Genomic DNA, 21,076 nt, shown 5'->3' on the forward strand with positions numbered 1-21,076 from the left:
GCTACTCTCGGTTACCTATTGATAGATCGAATATATATGCATGCGTTGCCCCTTTTCCGCCAAAAATTTTTCCCTGAAATTGTTTATTGCACAACTCTTCGACACACGTTGCAGTTTAAGCTGCTCGACCAATTTTAGCGACGTTAAATACTATCTGCGGACCTTACCGCACGATATCGAGCTGTTAACGATTCGCAATGAATCTGCAGAATTTCTTTGCGCCGAGAGGGCCGTGCCTCGGATATTGCGTCAAGTGCGAATATTCGGCTCGCTATCATTGCCTTGACAAATATCAGAGAAGTTGAGTAAAGTCATCTAATACGTAACAATTTTCCCAACTTTATTCGTTAACGGCACGTATACAAATCTTCGTTCATTCGCAAGCTCGGCTCGTATGAAATATCGCATATATAGTTCACCGAAAAAAGCGTTGCAAATTTATGCCACACATTTCGGAGCTCCGACTCGGTCTCCGCAAGCAGCGCATGTGACCGAGCACATATATCTATAGAAATATTAGGAGCGCACGCAGGATGAACTTTTCAATCAAATCGCCTGTCCAAATGAGAACATCGCCACAAAGCGGATCGCAGAGTAATCTGTCATCGGCGAGCGTTTAGCCCATCTTTTGCAGCGTACATAATATCGCGTGGCACTGTCAATCCATAAGAATGCTGCAGCCGGTGCCGCACTCTGAACTCTTGCAACCGTTACACACGCACACACGCACATGCACACACACACGCGATATAGGATGCGCGTATATATAAATATATAAATCTAGACAAAAAGGATGCGCTTCTATATGTTATCACCTGCACTGTTTTATTAGAAACTGATGCTCTTTAAATATCGTCTGTTGGGTATTTTTATGTAAAATGAAAATGAAGCGTGTAAAGATTTGTGAATAAATATTCGAAATTTCCATGTTATGAGGTGCATAATCGTCGTTATCTTGAGAAATCAGAGTTTCAATTTTTTTCTAATTATAATGACAGCGTGGTATCAATTTTTATCTGATATAAATCCAATAATTTCTAGAGTTCAATGAACCTTGATGACATAACACTTGCAATGAAAATTTTATCAGAAAATAATGTGTCACGATTCTTTGTTAATTTCACACGATTATAGGATTACATTTTGTGAAGAAAGCATTTGACCGATAGTAAGCATCAAAGACACTTTCAAATTTACGTTGTTCTTGACTGACCACAATGTTATGTAGTCAGAGCTCCGACGCGAGTCATTCTGCCTTTTGACCGATTAGAATATCAAAATACGATACAACGAATTTTTCTTACGTGTGAAAAATAAATTTGTTTGAAAATTTTTTCTCCCACCAATCGAATCATTCGTAAAGTAGCTATGAAATCGGCCGATAAATTTCAGCCACATTGACCAGGAATAATATCCAAAGTAAGAATCATATTTGCAGGAGACGAATAACCTCGTGGTCCGCTGTTGGTGCTGCTGGCCAGGCACGTGACAGCGCGAAATTCGTCGGCTCGGCATTGAAACCCCACTATATAGTCGTAGTCTCGAACGAGCCGACGAACTGCCTGCGTGCACCGTACAGAGAGCGTCTGCCTGTGTGTATATTCACAGTAAGCGTATGTGTGTGCAGCAACATGGGCAGCGTCGAGGAGCCGGAGCGCAAAAGTCTGCGCCGCGCATCGTCCCGCCCACACACCGTTGCCTCTCCGAGAGATCGCGCACACTTGGCGGCTATTCGTATGTATAGTCGCGCGAATGCAGCCTTCGCGAGAGGACGCGTATACTCCCTGCTTCTTTGGCTCGCGCTCCGCGACTGGGTCTACCTACATACGATAGTATATGCTCGTATAATATATATATACAGCAGCAGCGTCGAGTCCTCTCTCTCTTTCCCTCGCTCTCTCTCCGTCTCTCCTCTTTTGGTTCTGGGAGTACGCGCGAGACCGCCTACGTCGGGAGGGCCGTACCCTGATACCGGACGCCCATTGGTTCTCCTTTCGGAGCTCTGGCGCGTTTTGCGAGCGTCCGAGCAGCCTCGGTCTCTGTTCCTCGGCACGCACGTTTCGCAGCCGACGTACTGCTGCTGCTGCTGCTGCCACTTGCCTGTCTCTGTGTGTGTCCGTGTGTACGAGAGTGTGTGTGCGCGCGTGTGTCGTCACATGTATGCGTGAATGTGCACGCAAGCGTAAAGCAGCGAGCCGCGTTTATATCGTGCAACCCACAGCACACACACACACACACAGTGAAAATGTGTGTACTCGACGAGGCGTGTGTGTGCGTCGTGTACACGACGACGACTGCTGCTGCAACCAGACAGCAGAAGTAAAAGACATGCCAGAGTTAACGCAGCGACAGCAGCTACTAACTCGGGGCAGCGCGTTTCCTCCTCGTCGTCGTTGTTGTTGTCGTCGTGCTCGAAGATGCTTCGTTATTTCCATGCCTACCTAGGTCGTTCGCCAATCGATAGTGCTCTCGACTCGCCGACGCTCGAACAAAAGAATGTGCAGTGCGCGTTATCGCGATATGTGTGCTCCATGTCGATTTTTTCCATTCGATCGCGCTGTTTCCGCCCAATAAACTAGTGTGCGCTGCTCGAGTATAGAATATAGTATTCGCTTCAGTGCGGTTCGATGAGGAGAGATACGACTGCCAGGCCATATATAAAAACGTGTTGGTGCGCCAACGGTGTGCAATATTAAAGATAGTCCATTACAAGTGCGTCTAATAATTCGATTTTAAATACAACGTCAAACAAAAGGTAGAGCTCATGCAGTGTGGGTAAATTTTTATAATTGTGATTATTAAAACTTCAGAAGTCGAGGTGATCGTGTACATGACAGTGATCGTGCATCAAACTATGTCGCTGTTCTAACTCAGTTTTCTAAAAAGACTCACGATCGCAAGCTCAAAGTGTTGGAAAGCTGCATCGAGTTTCCCAGATATAAGTCCGATTTTCTAAATTATGTCATCGCTCCCAATTTGAATCGGGTTACAAAAATCGCGCCCACGGACAATCGTCATTGTGAGTTGGTTGCGCGCAAAATTGTCGACAGAACATTTTCAACGATTCCAGAGGCACTGGTACACACATTGATGCGTGGCACCGCCAAGGGACCGCTCGACGTGAGCAGCTACGCCGCGCCCCATCACCTGTACGAGGCGAGCCACCATCACCTGCAGAATTTCGACCCGAGCGCGGGAGGCGGCGCGCCAGGCCTCGGCTCGGTGGCCCAGCAGCAGTCGCAGCAGCAGTCGTCGCAAGTCGTCGTCGCGGCCAGCGGCGGCGGCGTCGGCGGCTACCATCACGCCGAGGTGACCCTCAAGGCCCGCTCGCCGTCGCCGTCCGCCGCGTCGGCCCTGCAGCAGCTGCAGCAGACCTCGCCCGACGCTACCGGCGGCGGCGGCGCAGCCTCGACGGGCTTCTGGCTGGCCTCCGTGGCCGGGACGGCTCTGCCCGGGACCACCGCGGCAGCCATGGAGGCCGCGGCCGCAGCCGCCGCCGCAGCAGAGACCGCGGCTGGTTTCGTCGGTGGCATCGGTGCTGGCCAGCCGTCGATGGCCGACTTCATGATGAGCGCCGACGCAACGGCCACGGGTAGCAGCATGGGACAGCACTCGCCCGGCGGCAGCTCCATGAGCCCAGGTGCCCATCATTCCGGTGGCTACCACGCGATGATGGATCCGCACGGAGTCCAGCAGGATGCGTCGGGCGTCAATGTGCCCGAGTATCCCTGGATGAAGGAGAAAAAGACCACGAGGAAGAGCAGCCAACAAGGTATAACACATCAACATCATGCAAAAGTATTAAAATTTGTATTTGATAAGATTGAAGATCTAATTGTTAGGCAGATTTGCGAGAAATCTATGAAACATCAATTATTTAGTTCAATATTAATAGGAATTTGATGTTTCTTTCATGTCTGCAAAAATAGTTTTATTCATATAAGCCATAGAATTATAATATGCTGAAGCATTATATTCAAAAGAATAAATTCTGAGGCGTAAAAATCAAATCTTATTTATGATATCGAGCAATTTCTTCGAGTAATGGCCAATGTAATCAAAAACTGAACTATTAAAGTTTTTATCATACGCTAGATACGTGACGTCAATCGCATAATGTCAAATCACTGGCGATTAAAAAGGCCAAAAAGTGATTTATTAATCACGTATTAAATAAAAAGGAATTTTTATCCAATTTTCTAAAGGATTATTTCCGTAAGGAAGCGAAGTAATGTTTCAATGCCTGAGCAGTACATTTTGTGTACAGCAAACAATTCTTATTAATGTACTATTTGATTTTATTCGATGAATATGCGCTCATGGAGCAATACTCTTGAATTCCCCCCAGACTGTTTACTTTTGCCCTCTACAATTCGTTGTGTATACAAGTGTTTCGTGTGACATACTCACAAATACTATAACCCAAACGACTTAATGGACATCTAAACTGTCCCGTCGTCGGCTACTGTCACGTTTAACTGTCTTTTCTTCGCGTGCATATAAATTAACGCAACCCGCCTACGCATTTGAAGTTCATTAATGAACTCGCGACACCGAGTATCCGTAAAGCTCTGACAAGCGACGCGACGATTTGAAAAGGCTGCGATTCATGCGCGCGACACTTAAAAAGGAAACCGTCGCTGCAGTGGCTTTTACGGTTGACCATGACATGTTCCACGCGCGGATATTATGGTAGCTGTACTTTATAGAAACGCGATATATGCACAACGTCATTTTTCCACTGATTCGTAGCACGAAATCGGAGGTATCAGTCAAAATCAGAAATAAAAACCACCGCGACGATAATGGGTGGTCGCGCGTGAAAGACAACTCACACATATATGCTATCGGTATATATTTGAATACGATGCCGCGCGCTTAATTAATGATCAGATAGTGAAAAAAAAGCGGCCGATCGGAACGATGACTTTGAAGTTATAATTTTTAATTTTGTCGAGTGCTTCCGACGGACACTTGATCGGTGTACGCGTCCATATACTCGATAGACGAATATACGCCTTTGATTAAATATCAACTGTCACTTTCCGTAAAGATACATTCTCAAGAATAATTAGCCAATTTTGGCGTTTAGTATGATCAATCAAACTCATTCATCATGCAAGCGAGAAGAAGTGTATCGCTCGCCGCGTGTGTTGCTCTCTTGAAACTAGTTTTTTAAATCTAAATTAATACTCGCATCTTTCGGTTTTCGAGTAAGAAGCATAAAAATAATGTACTTCAGAACTTTAGCGCGAACCGCAAATTTTAATGTATTCGTCCAATAAGATGCTTTTATGTAGTTCAAATTAATCATTTGTTTCTCAAAGTATTGTTCACAAAAAAGCGGTGCACATTCATAGAAATTTTTAAAGGAAAAAAATTAGTTATCATTTGCGTGATTTTAAAACATCGTTACCTCAAATTAAAAGTTATCATTTACTCGTGTTCTTTGTTGTCAAACTAAATTTTTATTCAAATATAATTATTTCCATGTTTGGGAGATTAAAACTTTTTAATAACTGTGAAAAAAGACGACTGTAGTTATGGCTTTGTTGATGATTCGTGAGATTAGCTGCGACGATTAAAAGTACATCAATACTTTCGTGTCTCGAGGCAAGCGAAAAATTGAATGATAACTATTTCTCGCCAAGAATTATTGATGTAGCGAAATAATCAATGGTCGAATTAGCCTCGCGTTATCGACACTCATCGATTCCAAATTTTTATCGTGTAACAAGGACGTATAAAGAAAATAATCGTCCACTCGACGTCGGCGTGCACTTCCCATACAAGCAGAAAAGCCGATCGGAGCAAAGTACCTAGTACATAAGGATTACATTTATAGAAATATCGACGACACCGCTCATACACGGAGGCACATATTGGCACGAGCTTTCTCTCTCTCAAGCATATAGCGCTTATATTCGCGCACGTATTATCGTATATGGGTACATGTAGGACGGGGTATATGGCTCGCGTCGATCGTTTTCCGGCAACTTGTTGGCTATTGCCCGAGCTATCGGGGCCGCTGCCATAAATCTATACGCGTGTGCTCGCCTCGTAGCCGCGGATACTCCAGCTCGGAGCTCTTATGTGTGTGTGTGTGTAAGTGAGTGTGTGCGGCTATACCTATGTAGAGAGCTGTGGCACAAGCAGTAAAACGCACCGATTCTCAATACCTACACGTATCAGGGAGGTATGTACATGTATATCTGCGCGCGGAGGCTCGCTCCGCTATTTTCTCTCTCTCTGGGGGCTAACTTTATGGGGCACGAGGGTCGAGAGCTGCTGCTGCTGCGCGCGAGCCCGAGATCTCTGCACGGCAATCGTAACACCCACGCACACACGGACAAAAAGAGACACGAACACATACGCAAACGCATAATACACAAATCCGGTTAAGATTAAGCGTTTGTAGGCGTCGCGATCAGGCCAAAGGTTAGAGAGAGAGAGAGAGAGAGAGCTCGAATCATCCGTGTAAATTGAGTGCCGAGTCATAAGTCACTGGCGAAACGACGCGCGAAACGTCGAGGCGCGTGCAACACAGCCATATAGATATAAATACGTGCGCAGCAGTCGCAAAGAGGACGACGACTACACTGTGTATAGTTACACGTCGGAGCACGCGACTCTTTTACGTTACATTAAGCATCTGCCGACTAATCGTTTTTACCGCAAATTAACGCCGATGTCGCTGACGATCTCGCCCTAGCCTGGCTCAGGGGGCAACAATAATTTTTCATCGACTCGTTTCTCCGCTCTGTTGTTGTTTTTCTTTCTCCGTTCAATTTCAAGAGTCAAGAAGTACTTGGGTCCTTATCGACGCGCTACTTACTGTCTAAAGCTCCACTGATTAAAGACACCAGTTCTGCAGGCGTCGAGCTTCATTCACATTAAACAATTCGGTAGGAAAATTATCATCATCCGAGCGAAGCGGCCGGCATCTGCGGCCTCTTGCCTCTTCGGCTAGTATCAAACTCGCATCAGCGTATACCGCTGCTAGAAATGCCCAGCGGATGATTATACGAGCTGGCAGCTCGTGTGTGTTCATATCACTCGCGCGTAGCAGTTTAATACTTTTTGGCCAGTCGGAGCTGATACACACAAGCGCGCGGCCATCTAATCAAGTCACTCTATCTCTGGCTGCTGCGTGGGCGCTCCTCCGTTGCAAAGCTCGTTATTTGCTCCCTAGGCCAGCAGCCTACTACAGAGTATAATACTTAACGTCTTGAACGTCGAAGGAGCAAAAGACCCGTGAGCGCACAAACTACTCGCGCGTTCCTATATACGCGCGCAGGCTATATAGACGCGCTGCTACGTACATGTTCGTGTACGGAGCGATCCGGTGCAAAAAAGGCCTCGTTTTTCCGGCAGAAGGGCGCCTCTGGCATCGTTTCCGGGTGGTCGTAGTCGTCGCAGGTCATCAGTCACTCGGCGCGCGAAGCCTCGATGTGTCAATTAATCCCTGCGTGTAGTAGATAGCTACTAGCTAGTAGTTGCCTCTGCTACTGCTGCTGCATCTGCCTCGTCCTTTTCCATGGCAGTGCGAGAGCTAGCAGCCAGACAAAGTGTGTGTGTGTGTGTATGTGTACGCGTATGTACAAGCGTATAAAGCTACGAGCTGAGAGCAAGAGAGGAAGAAGAGCCTAGTCACCCTCGATGTCTCACACGCGATAGGATATGCGTATATCTCTGGGCTCGCCCGTTAGCCCCAGTCTGTGCGTTACGTACACGAGACTGTAGCGCACCACATACACACACCAAGAGAGCAAGTGAGCAAGAGAGAGAGAGGCGACGAAATTAATCTTATAGCCAAGAACGCGCGTGACGGTAACGATGCTGCGTGCGGCGTGTAAAGCTCGACAACGCCGAAGATCGCTCCGCGTGTGTAACACGGGCATCGAGGATCTTCGCAGCTCCGCCACGACAAAAAGGAACAAAATCTTCATTATCGTACTTATCGCTCGTTCCGTGTACTCGTTCCGTCTATTCCTATATGTATACACAATGTATAGAGAGAGAAAGACAGGAGCCGAGCACGTGCAATGCTCCAAAGTTCCGATATACACGCACCCGCTCGCTCGCTATACACTACGTATATCCTGCTGCTGTATGCGCTCGTGTTTAATGAATTTGAGACAAGCAGAGACGTTTCGCGAATTGCGGAATTATATGATGCCATGTGACAGATGCCATGATTTATTTGGATGGGCGAGAGAGAGAACGAGTGAGTGAGCGAGCGAAATATAGAGCTGCCGCGCTGCTGCTGCACAGTAACAGCGGCGCGCACGGCTTTTCTCAAGTGTTATTGCGAGCCAAAAGCTTACGCGCGCGCGCCTTCGCCAACGCCGAGTTTTCAATTGATGCTTTGATTTATTGCGCGCGAGCGAAATTCATGCGCCGCCGTCGCTGCTGCTTGTCGTCACTCGAGAGCCGAGCTTGTGTTGTTGCTGTTGTTGTTATTTACTTGTCACAACTTTGCGATTCGTTTTATGCCGAGCACGACCCGCAGCCGGTTTAATTTATTCGCTCGTAAACATTCTATTCTAGCCGAGCGAATTAATTGAAAGTCAATGTTTTGTTGGCTGGTATATATCCTAGTCCACGCGAGTCCGAGGAAAAAGTGCTGATTTTCGGCTTTGACAGACTTGGGAAAGGCCAAGGCAAGATAAGCCTGCGGAATGTCTGATAAAAAAAAGGTCAGCTGCGCTATACACTACTGTAGCATATACCCTCGTCCGAGCACCAAGCAAATACCGGGTTATCGTGTTCTTGGTTCGCTGGACCCAAATTCACCGTCCGGTCGACTAAATCATCGCGTGGACAGTTCAAATTCGCCTCCTCCCTGAATATATACGTGTCGGCCACTGCCTCTCGGTGTGTCCACTCTTCTGAAAAATATACTGAGAAGGGCTTATTTTTGCTTACCTAATAAGAAATGATGAATATACTTGCAAGAATTATTATATTTGCGACGTTCTTTTTTTGTCTTTTCTTTTTTCGGAAAAATGAATTTTATGCACCGACGAAAAATAAAGCTCCGCTGTACTAGCGTCTATATACGTATATACGTACGTCTCGTCATAAATTACATTTTTAAGTTCTGCAACAGAAAAATGCAGAGGAGAAGAAAAAAAAGGAGGCGAATGAGTAAATTTGCATCTGGCAACTGTAAATAGGATCATACATTATATCGCTAGCATACCCAATAAGAGCAAAATTCAGTACATTAAAGTTGAATGAAAAGCCCGAGAGGCAGAATCCAGCCACGAAAATATCGCGCTCGAATATGTAACAAAATTCAAAGTTCTACATCGCCGGGTCCAACAAATTGATAATCCGGAACCCCCATAACGATTACTCGCGTGGCGCGCGCGGGTGTATATGAAAATTTGCATGAGCTCATACGCACGTGGTAGTGGTGGAAGGAGGACGAGAAGTTTTCTAGTCAGCGGGGCTCGTTGTCGCGTACGTACGCGAACTTGCGCCAAATGGGCCGCCATAAAAGCCGCCCATAGATATGCTTTTCGGCTTGCGAGGAGCTTCTTCGTTCTGATGCTGCTGCTGCTGCCGCCGCCACTGCCACTGCTGCTACTTCGTCCCCCCGCGTCTTCTTTTTTCCCTCTCTTACACACGCGATTTCCGACCCCCCGGGTTGCTGCACGACTCTGGGGTATATATGCGTATGCTTACGGTGGAGCAAAAAAAAAAGAACAGTAAGTTCTGTTTCTTTATCCCTACGTGCACCGCGTTTAAAATAATAGAAGCCTCTTAAAAAATCACTTCCTCGCCGCGGCGAAAAAGAGACGGAATGAATGAGAAAAACGTTTTGCTTTGCGGTTGCCACGACAGAAATCGTATTGAATAATGGACGAGTTTTTAAATTATCAACGAAACGAAATTTAACTCGGGGGATTGCAAACTCCCGATGTAAACACTCGAATTATCGATCATCGCGTTGATAAATGAATTGATAAATTTAAATCACATTATAATTAAATTTCCAAGGATATAATTATTTCTGCTTTTGTTTCGCCGGCTATTATATGTATGCGCGTATACACTTGGCGCTTTCTCTCTATTTGTTGTGCTATATATCTAGCGTACAAATATATCCGCGAGCACATAATGCATCGATATACAGAATACATTTGCAAATAAACGCCTTGAATGGAAGCGGACGTAAATGTCATTAATCAAAAATCTATCGGCAGCTTCATATATATACACAGGCAGGCAACATCGCGGCTCGACTGCCAGTCTCTTTCTCTCCTTTTCATTCCACGGCTCAAAGTCTACTTCGAGGGTTATATAGACCTTACTCGTCTTTCACTCGGTTCTTCATCGCCACGTGTCTGTAGTATATATACACACACACCTATTTTCTTTATTTTTCATTTTTCGCAATGCGGACGACAAAAAATGTAAATATAAAGTACGGATCCAAGTAGAATGGAAGTAACAACGGCAGCAGCATCGCAACGATGCCAGGAATGTAACTAACCGCAACGCGTCCGCGTTAATAATAATTTTATGCAAATGTCGACTCTGCGCACACGTATATATAGACTGCGAATATGCCAGAAGGAAGTGTCGACCCCGCTAGTGGTGGTGGTGCTGCTGCTACGACGCGTAAGCTCAAGTCACTCGTAAAAAACAAGTAGGTGTAAAAATCCGTCCACGTACAATATGCGTTGCGCTGCTGCTGCTGCTTATGCTGATGCTGCTACTGCCATAGCGTGCCGGATCACGAGGGTGCGCGATGTTAAGCGTGGCAGAAGATATGGCTTGTTCGTCGCGTACGCGCTTATCGCGCGCCGCGACGTTTTTATAGAGCTTTCAAAGCAACATTTTAATTCAAAGCCTCTTTATTATCGTCAAAGCGCGGAGTGCTATATTATGCGCGAGCAAAAATATTTTATTTCTTTCCCCCCGCGCGCCTTGTGCAGCTCGAGCTTCAATATTGCGAGCGTTAAAAAGTTACTGCTGCTGCTGTTTGTGCAGAACAAACAACTGTAAAGGCTCACATTTTTACATTAGAAAATCATCATTCAATTTCAGTCGGGCAATGTGCGTACGCGCGGCTCTTCGTTGGAGCAATTTAAAACTTTTCGCTTTTCCCGCGCGCGCCTGCATACGTATATATCGCGCGCCGACTCGCTTGACATTTTCCACTCGACGAGATGCTCAGCTCGAGATATATATCTATATAGATCGCTGGCTTTTTCTCGAGCTCGTCGAGCTTTTCTCGAGAAAGGCAGAGCGTCGTCGTCGTCGTCGGCTCAAAGCTGTGTGCGCGCGCGGAGCTACTAATTATCCGCGCCCAGCCAGTCAGACATTTCTTGGCAAACGAGTCAAACGAATAACCCTCGGTGGCAGAAATCGGACGTTTCCGAATAAGCCGCGCGCCAGTTCAGGCAGCGAACGGCGATGCCGGGAACGAGCGGCGCGCACGAGTAGATTCGTATAATGGATCGAGCCTTTTTATGGAAATTCCGGACCTTGAAAATATTTCATTTACTCGTCCTGGCGTGAATGCGCGCGCCAGCAGAGCCCAGCCGTACCGAGTTTTTTTCTTCGTCTTTCCGCGTTAATTTCTCGATCACGGGTTAAAATTGAGAACCCTTTGTATCCCCGAGGCTAATTCGATTTTGAATCATCCACGCGCACAGCGGCAGCGCGGCGTTGTCGTGTCGTGCAGGTATACAACGTGGTGGTGGCTCGCAGCACGGAAGCTTTTTATATTCGCGTACGAAAGTAGCCGTGCGCTTGGCATTGCCAACTTTTCAATTCGTCTTCTGCCTATCCGTATACATACAGTCGGACGTCTCGCGTACAGCATCCTATAATACACGTAATAAAGTGCGCGTGTACGTACGCGATTTATGAATGTATGCGTAATGCGAATCTCATGAGTTTTCTCGCGAGCGAGCAGCTAGTCTTCGGCGCGCACCGACTGTATATGTGCGAGAGGTGAACGAACGCGCGAAAGTCACAGGCGGCGTGCGAGAGCTTTGATCGTTGCGTGACGCAGGATTTTGCATTATACGTTAGCGCGTATGCAGAGGCCGGAATGATGCAGCTTGAGCAATGCGCCTCGGTGCACACACAAACGTACACATACTCCGCAGTTGGTTACGTAGGATTTTGATTGTGCCTTGTCGCGTGTGAGCAGTCGGTACTGCACATATTGTACGAGCTCTCGATCGGCCCGATTTCTGATTCAAAGCGAACTGATTTTTCTGAAGAATCGAGGTGAACAGCAGCTCATCGGGTAACGCTGAGTATAGTAGAGTGAAAGATATTCCTCGTTCATTCTGATCTTTTCGTTGTGGCTAGATCGCCATTCATTGTACGCACAACGCTAAATATAAACTATGGAGACGTCAAATATTTATGTCCGCAATAGTCGAGAAAACACAGTTTATATTCATACAGATTCATACAGCGGCTATACAATAATACACATTCTGAATTTCGAAAAGTCAAGCTGACGAGAGATAATTGACGCTAATTACCTCGGCTGGCGCTGCATCTATCTGTTTGCCATCAGCGAAGCACAAAAGATTTTTGCTCGCACTAGCTGCGAGCCGCGCAAAGTGCTGAAAGATTCGCTGAAACGTCACGTCACAGTTGGAGCTGCTCTGCCTCCGCCAGCTAGGCTATATCAGAGAGATTTTCGTCAGGAATTTAGCTCTTACCCTATATACAATTCATTGAGCTCACTTAAATTTATAAATTGCGAATGAAATAATTTTGTACTTGATCTATATTAAAATTATTCCCAATTTCTATTGTTCTTGATTGATGAGTAGTCCAATATTTTTCTGCTGGTCAATTTATACTGTAACCCATTCGAAATCCATTTTTTAAATCAGCTATAGGCTCCAATAATACTTTGTAAAGTGGTCCTTCTTTTTTCAAAAAGTGACGGCCTGACCGTACCATTGTAATAAACTTGATGTGATTGGTCGATATAATTATTTTGTATTAATGTGTGTATCTTATACAAGAATTCTTGAACATGGTCAGAAAGAATTCAAAATATCTTTAAAACATGTCTTCCAATTATACGAATATACTAGGCTGTACGTAAGGGCTTTTGACACCATCAAACGTGAATTTTATATTGAGGACTGAACGATACCATCACGCCGCGTAGCGGCGAATTCTGTACTAGCGTACTAGGGCAATTTTGACGAAACAGCATGGGAAATTTGTACATTTATCATTTTTTATTGAAAGTACATACCTTAATATGAAAATAGCAATTTCAATCCTATTAAAAAGTTGATAAATAAATGTTGATAAACAACATTTAATGTCGAATATCCGAGTGCCGCACAGCGTGGCATTATTTGGTCGAATTGTTAAATTTGTAACTCGCTGTAAAAGTACCTAAATGCACCTAAAAGCAAAAAGTAACGTATCATTTCGATGGGAAATTACCTCAGCTTTCCAATGGTGAGCTCAGATTTTCCGAAATTTTCCGCTTTACCGGGGAAAATCGAGTTTAAAGTTTTTCCATCGATTTTCCCGGGTAAAGCGGAAAATTTCGAAAAATCTGAGCTCACCATCCTGGTATAAGGTATATTCATTATATGTACCTGGTATATACCTTGTAAAAACTTATTTTATATTTCTTGCTATCTTAAAAATTCTTACAAACCTGGGACTAAACCGAGGAGCGTCAGTGAGCGAGGTAATTCGCTAGTTCGACATTAAATGTTGTTTATCAACACGTATGTATCAACTTTTTAATAGGATTAAAATTGCTAAATTCATATTAAGGTATGTACTTTCAATTAAAAATGATAAATGTACAAAATTCATTGTGCAACATTTATTATTTTATACATTTATCGAATTTCCTATGCCATTTCCTCAAAATTGCCCTAGTATGCTAGTACAGAATTCGCCGCTACGCGGCGTGACGGTATCGTTCAGTCCTCAATAGTTATCAAGTTACAATGCATAAGAATCTATCATTTCAATATAAGCTTAAAAATTTTTTTGTTTGATTTTTTTTGTCTGATTTTTTTCTCTCCCCATTTCTTGTTGTGTGACTGTGACACAATTGTGTGCCATTTTGATGTGTTTTTTGAGATAACTCTTGAGAATTCTTTCTCGCAATTATCACATGCATGTGTGACACCGTCGTATGAACCGAGTCAACGTGCTCTTTAAGATGAACTTTTTGAATGCTATACATTTTTTATTTTTATTTTGATTTAAATACTTACCTAACAGCACAGTTTAAGAAACTTCCATCTTGCTCTATTAAAATTTCAATGACGATTGATCTTTGTTTAATATATATCAAACAATTTATATGCTCATATAAATGAGCATCAATGATGTAATAGAGCAATACCGAGCCATTGCATAGTATTGAACAAATTTGAATATCGATCTCGCTAATGAACAATAGTCATTTTTCTATGAATGATATTCAATGAAAAAGAATTTAAAAATGAAAAAAAAAATGATTCTACGGCGTGCGAAGCGGCTTAAGAGTTAGAAATTGTTCAAAATGAATACGATGAAGTTGAAGCGAAATTTTTCCAACAATTCATACGAAGAAAGATAATTATTGTTTCTGCCATTACAGTTATGGATAAAACAAATCCGCATTTGTATAAATGAAAGATATTCAGCTCATGGTCGTTAATGATCACGGTCCGTTGTAATGTACAACTATCGGTATAACCATTAACCCGTGAGTAAAACAATGTGAATGAATTCATAGAGGTTAATTTAAATGTACATGTACCGATACGCGCGTATGGCAATTGCCCAAAGAAGCTACCGACTAGGATATATTATTTAATACTTATTACTGGGAGAATAAATCTTGCAAGCTCGAGTTAGGCTGCATATTGCACATTACAAATTTAATTCGCCGACATAGCAAACAACAAGAAGAAAAACAAAGTGTATCCTATATCTCAACTATACAGCTATACATTAAAGAATTCAAACCCGCCTTCGTTGCTCGCAAGAGCTCATGGTCACGCTCTCATATCCTCTCCTGCTCTCGTCTAATTTTTCATTCCCACCTTCAGAAAGCAACCATCTTTCTCTCTTTCTCTTTCTCTCTTTTCTTCATTTCAAGGGAGATTTTGTTAATAAATGCTTGGAGCGGCTCTCCCCACTCTCGCGGTGAACTTTCTCATTCTCTCTTTCTCTTTAATTTCCTCTCTCAATCTCTTCTCTCTCTCTCTCTCGTTCTCTCTGGCTCGTGCAAAGGCGCATGCAGTTCGCGCTCCGAGATTATACGACCGCAAAGTGAGAGAGAAAGAGAGATGATTTATCAGAGAGAAAGGAGAGATAGAGTATAAGCTACGTACAGCTCATACACTCGAGCGAGCGCTGCACACACGCGTATATGTATACTACGGCATTGCCGCCGCCGTACAATGTTTATGCCGCCGAGGAAGTGCTGCATCGCGTATACACTACACACACACATACAGCCATAGCACAGACTGTTTGCCCTGAGAAACACCATGCCATACAGCGTGGCGAAACGATTACCCTGAGATTTCTCCCTGCGCTGCAGTCGAATGCAATCATCATGATACGCTCAGAGCTCTTCGTGTGCAGTGCCTGCAATCTTCCTCCCGGACTTTTTATACATATCCTTATAATATGTACGTATACTCGCTCGCGCGCAGACTCGACTCGCGTTATATATTGCGCGCGGAGACGAGGTGAAAAACTCGAGCAGCAGCGGTAGCAGGCAGTGCATGCGGAGCGCGGCAATAAAGCCAAAAAACAACCTACTGACGCGATTTTTATTACTCGCTGCTGCTGCTGTCACTACTGTACGTATTATATATATATATAGGTAGTCACACGTGGAGATTCGAGCGGTTTTCTACTTGTTTTATTTCTCGCGAGGAGCCGCGTTTATCACCTGATGTGTCAGCGTGTACGCCGATGGGTTTCTTTCGAGCGATTTCTTTGCTCCACTTCGCAACGCTCCATCTCCAGAAACACATATTGCGCTATATATACACGCGCGATGGCTTTCATGATTGATGCAATTGTCTATGACTGCATATTCATACGTTCCGTCTTCTTGATAGTTTTTTTTTGTATTTAAATTAATATGACGAGTGATGCCAAAAAAACTCGTCTCGCCATCTTTCGTAGCAACAAAATTGACGTTCCAACGAGTAGCTGACACGCGATGCAAAAGCATCGACAAGGGTTCTGCATATTTTTATACTTTTTCATTTAAAAAATCTCGCTACCCTTTTGCCAACGAGGCTCTCTATTAATCGGGTAATGGCAGCTAGTACAAGCGCGCAAACATGTTTTCATCATATACACATGCGCGCATGCACCGCGCGCGGCTACCTATATACAATCGATCTTTTCGGAAGACGAGCGTGACTCGCCAAATCTCTCCCTTGACCAAAAGCCTGCGGACCTATATGGACGATGGTATGTGCGCGCCTGGAAGCTGTATACAGGGCTTCTAAACAGTCAAACGCGAGTGCGAAGTTCGCGCGCGCACAGACTGACCAGAAAACACGAACGGATGGACGAGCGCCTTTCTGATTGATGATGCTTGATACCACACTATGCTCGCTCTCTCTGCCCCTCGAGCTTTTTTTTCCATCTCACTTTTCACAACGCGCACGACCTCGGATACGAGCTTCTCCGTGCGAGCTGTCTACTCTCCGCGCGTTTAAACAAGACTCCAAGTTCCTCCTCGCCCAGCTCGACAGCAAGATTCGCTTTTGCTTTTATTGTTCGCGTAAACACACTGATACTTCTTTGGAGAAAATCCTTTTTTATCCGTTGTGGCTGAAAATTATATTTTCCATTTTCGATGATTCAATAAAAATAGAATTTGGAAAAAGAAAAAGATATCCTTATGTACTGCCGATGACGGGTTAATGCAAATCAAGCGAGGCAAAGCAATCACGTACAAGAAAAAAGTTAAAAATAGCCATTGAGTTTGATTAATGACGCACGATGTGTGTAATCGTATTTGTACTAAAACTGAGCTAATTTGTACTAAAGCCGATCTAAGGCAAGTATGTAAATAATCTTGCGTATAATCATAGTGAAATATCTCTCTGAAAAAGTGTGCATGTGAACTAGCGCATGAGTTCTGATAATTTTACATCGAGGTAGATTTTTTTCACATAAATTTGTAGAATATCGATAAACATTGTATCGATCGTTGAAAAACTCGGGAACGAAAATAAAAGAAAAAGTGATCCGAGAAAATTCAAAATTACAGCTAAGCCAGCAAGACCAGTGAACACACTGATATCATATTGATTGAAGTTTCAAAACTTTTCACCACGAGAACAGTTCGATATATAGCAGCTCGCAGCTCCAGCGAGCGAAAGAAACGCGATTTGGAAATATAATACACACGGAGTAGCGCGAAGTTGGATGCGCGGCCTACACGAAGCTCGGCACCGGCGCGGCGTCGAGGAGATCTCCGGGTAGCCAGAGGGGGTGAAAGCGACGCGAGGCTCCGAGTGACGCTGCAAAAAAGCGCCAACCTGAATCCCCTTTTTCTCGAACTTGCGCCACGCGCGTACTTTCATATCGATATTGATCCCTTTGCCCCGTGCACACACGCACTTTCCTCGTCCGCGCACTTTGAGCCGTGTCGAGCGACGTCCAGCCGCAACGAGCCGACGCTTATACTTATCTCGTCTTGAATTTCCCTCTCTAGCGCGAATATTTCACCTGATTTTTAATCAAAACAAAGCTCGGTTAATTTAGAAAATTGGGCATTTACCCGATGTAATGGATATAGATGATACGATGCATGATTCTCCGAAATTTCGCTAACCGATTGGATTGAAATTTTGCGCTCCTAAATGAATTAAGTATCAAAGCGGTTTGGGAGAAAAGTGTGTGCAGCCGTCTATAACAGCTCGATAAAACTCGATAAAAAGCAATCGAAGTAGTATCGGCCGCGACTAAAATCGATAGACCGCGAAATAAACCGCATTATACAGGTGAAGCCCCCTCGAGACGAAGTTTTTTTTATGCTCATATATACACGAAAAAAGGGAGAAAAAAAGAACGAAAGAAGAAGGTGGCTATAGGACCAGGCGATATCGACATACCGAGTCCCATTGTCGCGTGTAAGTAACCTCTTTTCTCACTCTCTTCAATTCCAGAACGCGTAATTTAACTGCTAATCGAGCTTGCAAGTTCGCTCGAATAGTCAAGCAAGTGAGCGCGGAGAGAGAGAGCGAGAAAAAGAGAGAAAAAAGAGGGAGGGGCGGGGGGAGAAGAAATCGGTGTCCTCGCGCTTGGCTTCCATTGCTTTCCATACATAGCCGGAGCACCGCGAAGCAATAATTCTTTTCTCGTGCCGAGTCTTTCTGAGCTGCTCCAGCTCTCTCTCTCTCTCTCTCTTTCTCTCTCTCTCTCCTACTTTATCTAACAAGAAGCAAATCATTTCCCTATTATTTTCTCCCTATCACCTCTTGACTTTTCTTACGTCTCTTGGTCCTTTTTTAGCTACCTTTTTTCTGTACGCTAGACATCGTCTCTCTCTTTCTTGTGTATATATCATATACAAACGTTTTGTGTGCACAACGCAGTGCCATGTTTTTTGGAGGCAATCCAAAAATGTTATATACATACGTAGACCCATTGTCATGATATTCCACGCTTGAGAAACGACGGCCGACTCTGTAGTCATAGTCCACCATCTGATTTACAATATTTATATTTCCTTTCTTTACCCGCGTATCTAGGGGCATTTTATAATGATATAGTATGCCGAGCTGATTTAATTATTATATTTTTGGAAAATACCTTTTATTTTTACACTTTCTGAATGGTACAGGAATATGAAAAAAGTGGCAGGTGCCGTCTATGATTTTATTTCATCAGTCGGCAGGCCAGTTTAAATACAAACCCCCCGTTGCGAGTCAAATAATTTGCTTCAACAACGTTTAGCCCAACTTCATAAATAATCAGCTACAAATGTACACACTCAATAATAGAATCGAAATCAGTAGCAGCGACCCCTCGTTGGCGTCCAGCTAGCTAACGCAGCGAGTGCAAAGTTTTTCGGTGGAGCCCACACGGTCCGTAGGTATATACATTTCATACTTCGGACCCTAATCAAGTAGCTTAGAATGTTCTCTCTCTTGAGAGAGGGAGAGAGTGAGAGAGCAGTAATAGCCCAGGCTCGCGCAGCATAGACGACGACGCTCTGGGCTAAAGGGCTGCTACTGAGAGCTACTAACGCGCGCGTGGTCACTTTAAACAATTATCACAAACACGCACACACACATACACACACAAAGCGGCTCTCTCCCTATGGTCTTTACTGACCGAGGGTGGTAAGTTATTGCTCTCGGTCTCTCGACCTCTTTCTCCCTCTCTATCTCTGTTGAGATGGTCAAGATTGTTTCCTCTGCTTTCATCGAGCCCCTCGCCAGTATCATCAATCTCTCTTTCTTCTACTCTCACTTTCCATCACCCTGGCGAAGAGCTCTAGTTTTGCCACTGGGAAAGTCTCGCAGCCTGTCAGCCATCTCCGATACAAGGCCTATTTCCAAGCTTTGTGAGATTTCAAAATTTTGCGAGAGGATCGTTCACGACCAGCTTTCCAACTTTGTCGAGTCGAACTCCTTGCTCGATACCCGTCAGGCCGGCTTCCGACGTGGGCACAGTACCCAAACAGCTCTCCTTGGCGTCCTGGAGGACGTGCGTCTTGCTATTGACAAGCGCAAGGTCACAGTCTTGGTCTTGTTTGACTTCTCCAAGGCTTTTGACACAGTCCCTCATGGTCTGCTACTCTCAAAGCTAAGAAAATACAATCTATCCGACCAAACGATAAGATGGTTTGCGTCCTATTTGCGGGGTCGCTCTCAGGCAGTCGTGGGCCCTGATGGTGTGCAGTCGGATTGGCTGCCCACTACCAGTGGGGTCCCTCAAGGCAGTGTTTTGGGACCACTTCTCTTCTCCCTTTTCATCAACGACCTGCCAGGCGTGCTAGTGCGATCCAAGCATATGCTTTTCGCCGATGATCTTCAGGTGTACTATTCATTTTACCCCAGGGATTTTGATGTTGAGATCGGAAGGCTCAGCGAGGACTTGAATGCTGTGGCGGATTGGGCTGGAGACAATCACCTATCTTTGAACGCGGCTAAAACTAAAGTGATGATTTTGGGCAGCAAATACTTCACAGACCTACTCGACGTAACCACAGTCACAAAAGTTCAAATTCACGGCACTGAACTCCCATACTCGACCGAGGTCAAGTCTCTCGGTGTTTGGTTGCACCCGAATCTCGACTGGGGGAACCACGTAAACAAAGTAGCCCGACGTATCCAAGGCGCCCTCTTTTCACTTCGTCAATGCCGCCGTGCCCTATCACCTCCCATTCGTAAGGATCTGGTGGAATCACTAGTGTTCCCGCACCTTGACTACGCGTGTGTAGTCTATAATGACTTATTTGACTACCAAAATCTACAACTGCAACGGGCACTCAACGCATGTGTGCGTTTTGTCGTGGGTACCATTGGTTGGCGCGACCATGTCACGCCACACAGGCTACAACTTGGCTGGCTGTCGGTATCAGACCGCAGACAGTATTTCACTGCAATCACTGCCTACTCCATCATTGCCCACCAGAATCCACCCTACTTATCTTCTCGTTTCGCTCTTCCATCACAGGCCCTCATCGATCGTTCATCATCGCGACTACCACAAAGATCTATTGTTGGTCATTCAGTACGCACTGGCGCTCACCAGTCGTCCTTCGTCTACACAGCCACGGACCTACTAAATAAGTTCTTCACGACCCGCTTATTATTCTGCCCATCACGCATCTCTCACATCAAAAACATCATTTTCACTAAATTGATTGGGGATGAGAGGAGAGTAGCTAGTCACTAGGACTTTGCGCCCTGGCATAAATCATGTCTTGATTGCTTAAATCTTACTGCTACCAAACAACGTTCTGTTCACTATTTTTGTTCTACTTACTTACTGCTTACTTTTACTGCTTACTGCTTACTGCTTACTTTTGTAATTACTTTACCTTACTCTTGTCTACATTTATGTAACGCTT

General features: G+C 44.7%; 1 protein-coding gene across 1 annotated transcript in view; it reads left to right on the forward strand.

Annotated features, from left to right (window-relative positions):
- The first annotated feature begins 3,471 nt into the window (after window positions 1-3,471).
- LOC106649312 (homeotic protein proboscipedia) overlaps window positions 3,472-21,076 on the forward strand; it is a 32,561-nt gene continuing 14,956 nt past the window's right edge. Inside the window, exon 1 of the mRNA XM_023463514.1 lies at window positions 3,472-3,772. Coding sequence (XP_023319282.1) covers window positions 3,472-3,772 — 301 coding nt within the window. The remainder of the gene's footprint in view (window positions 3,773-21,076) is intronic.

The sequence above is a fragment of the Trichogramma pretiosum genome, unplaced genomic scaffold, assembly GCF_000599845.2.
Source record: "Trichogramma pretiosum strain Unisexual culture from Peru unplaced genomic scaffold, Tpre_2.0 scaffold110, whole genome shotgun sequence".
NCBI classification, from domain to species: Eukaryota; Metazoa; Arthropoda; class Insecta; order Hymenoptera; family Trichogrammatidae; genus Trichogramma; species Trichogramma pretiosum.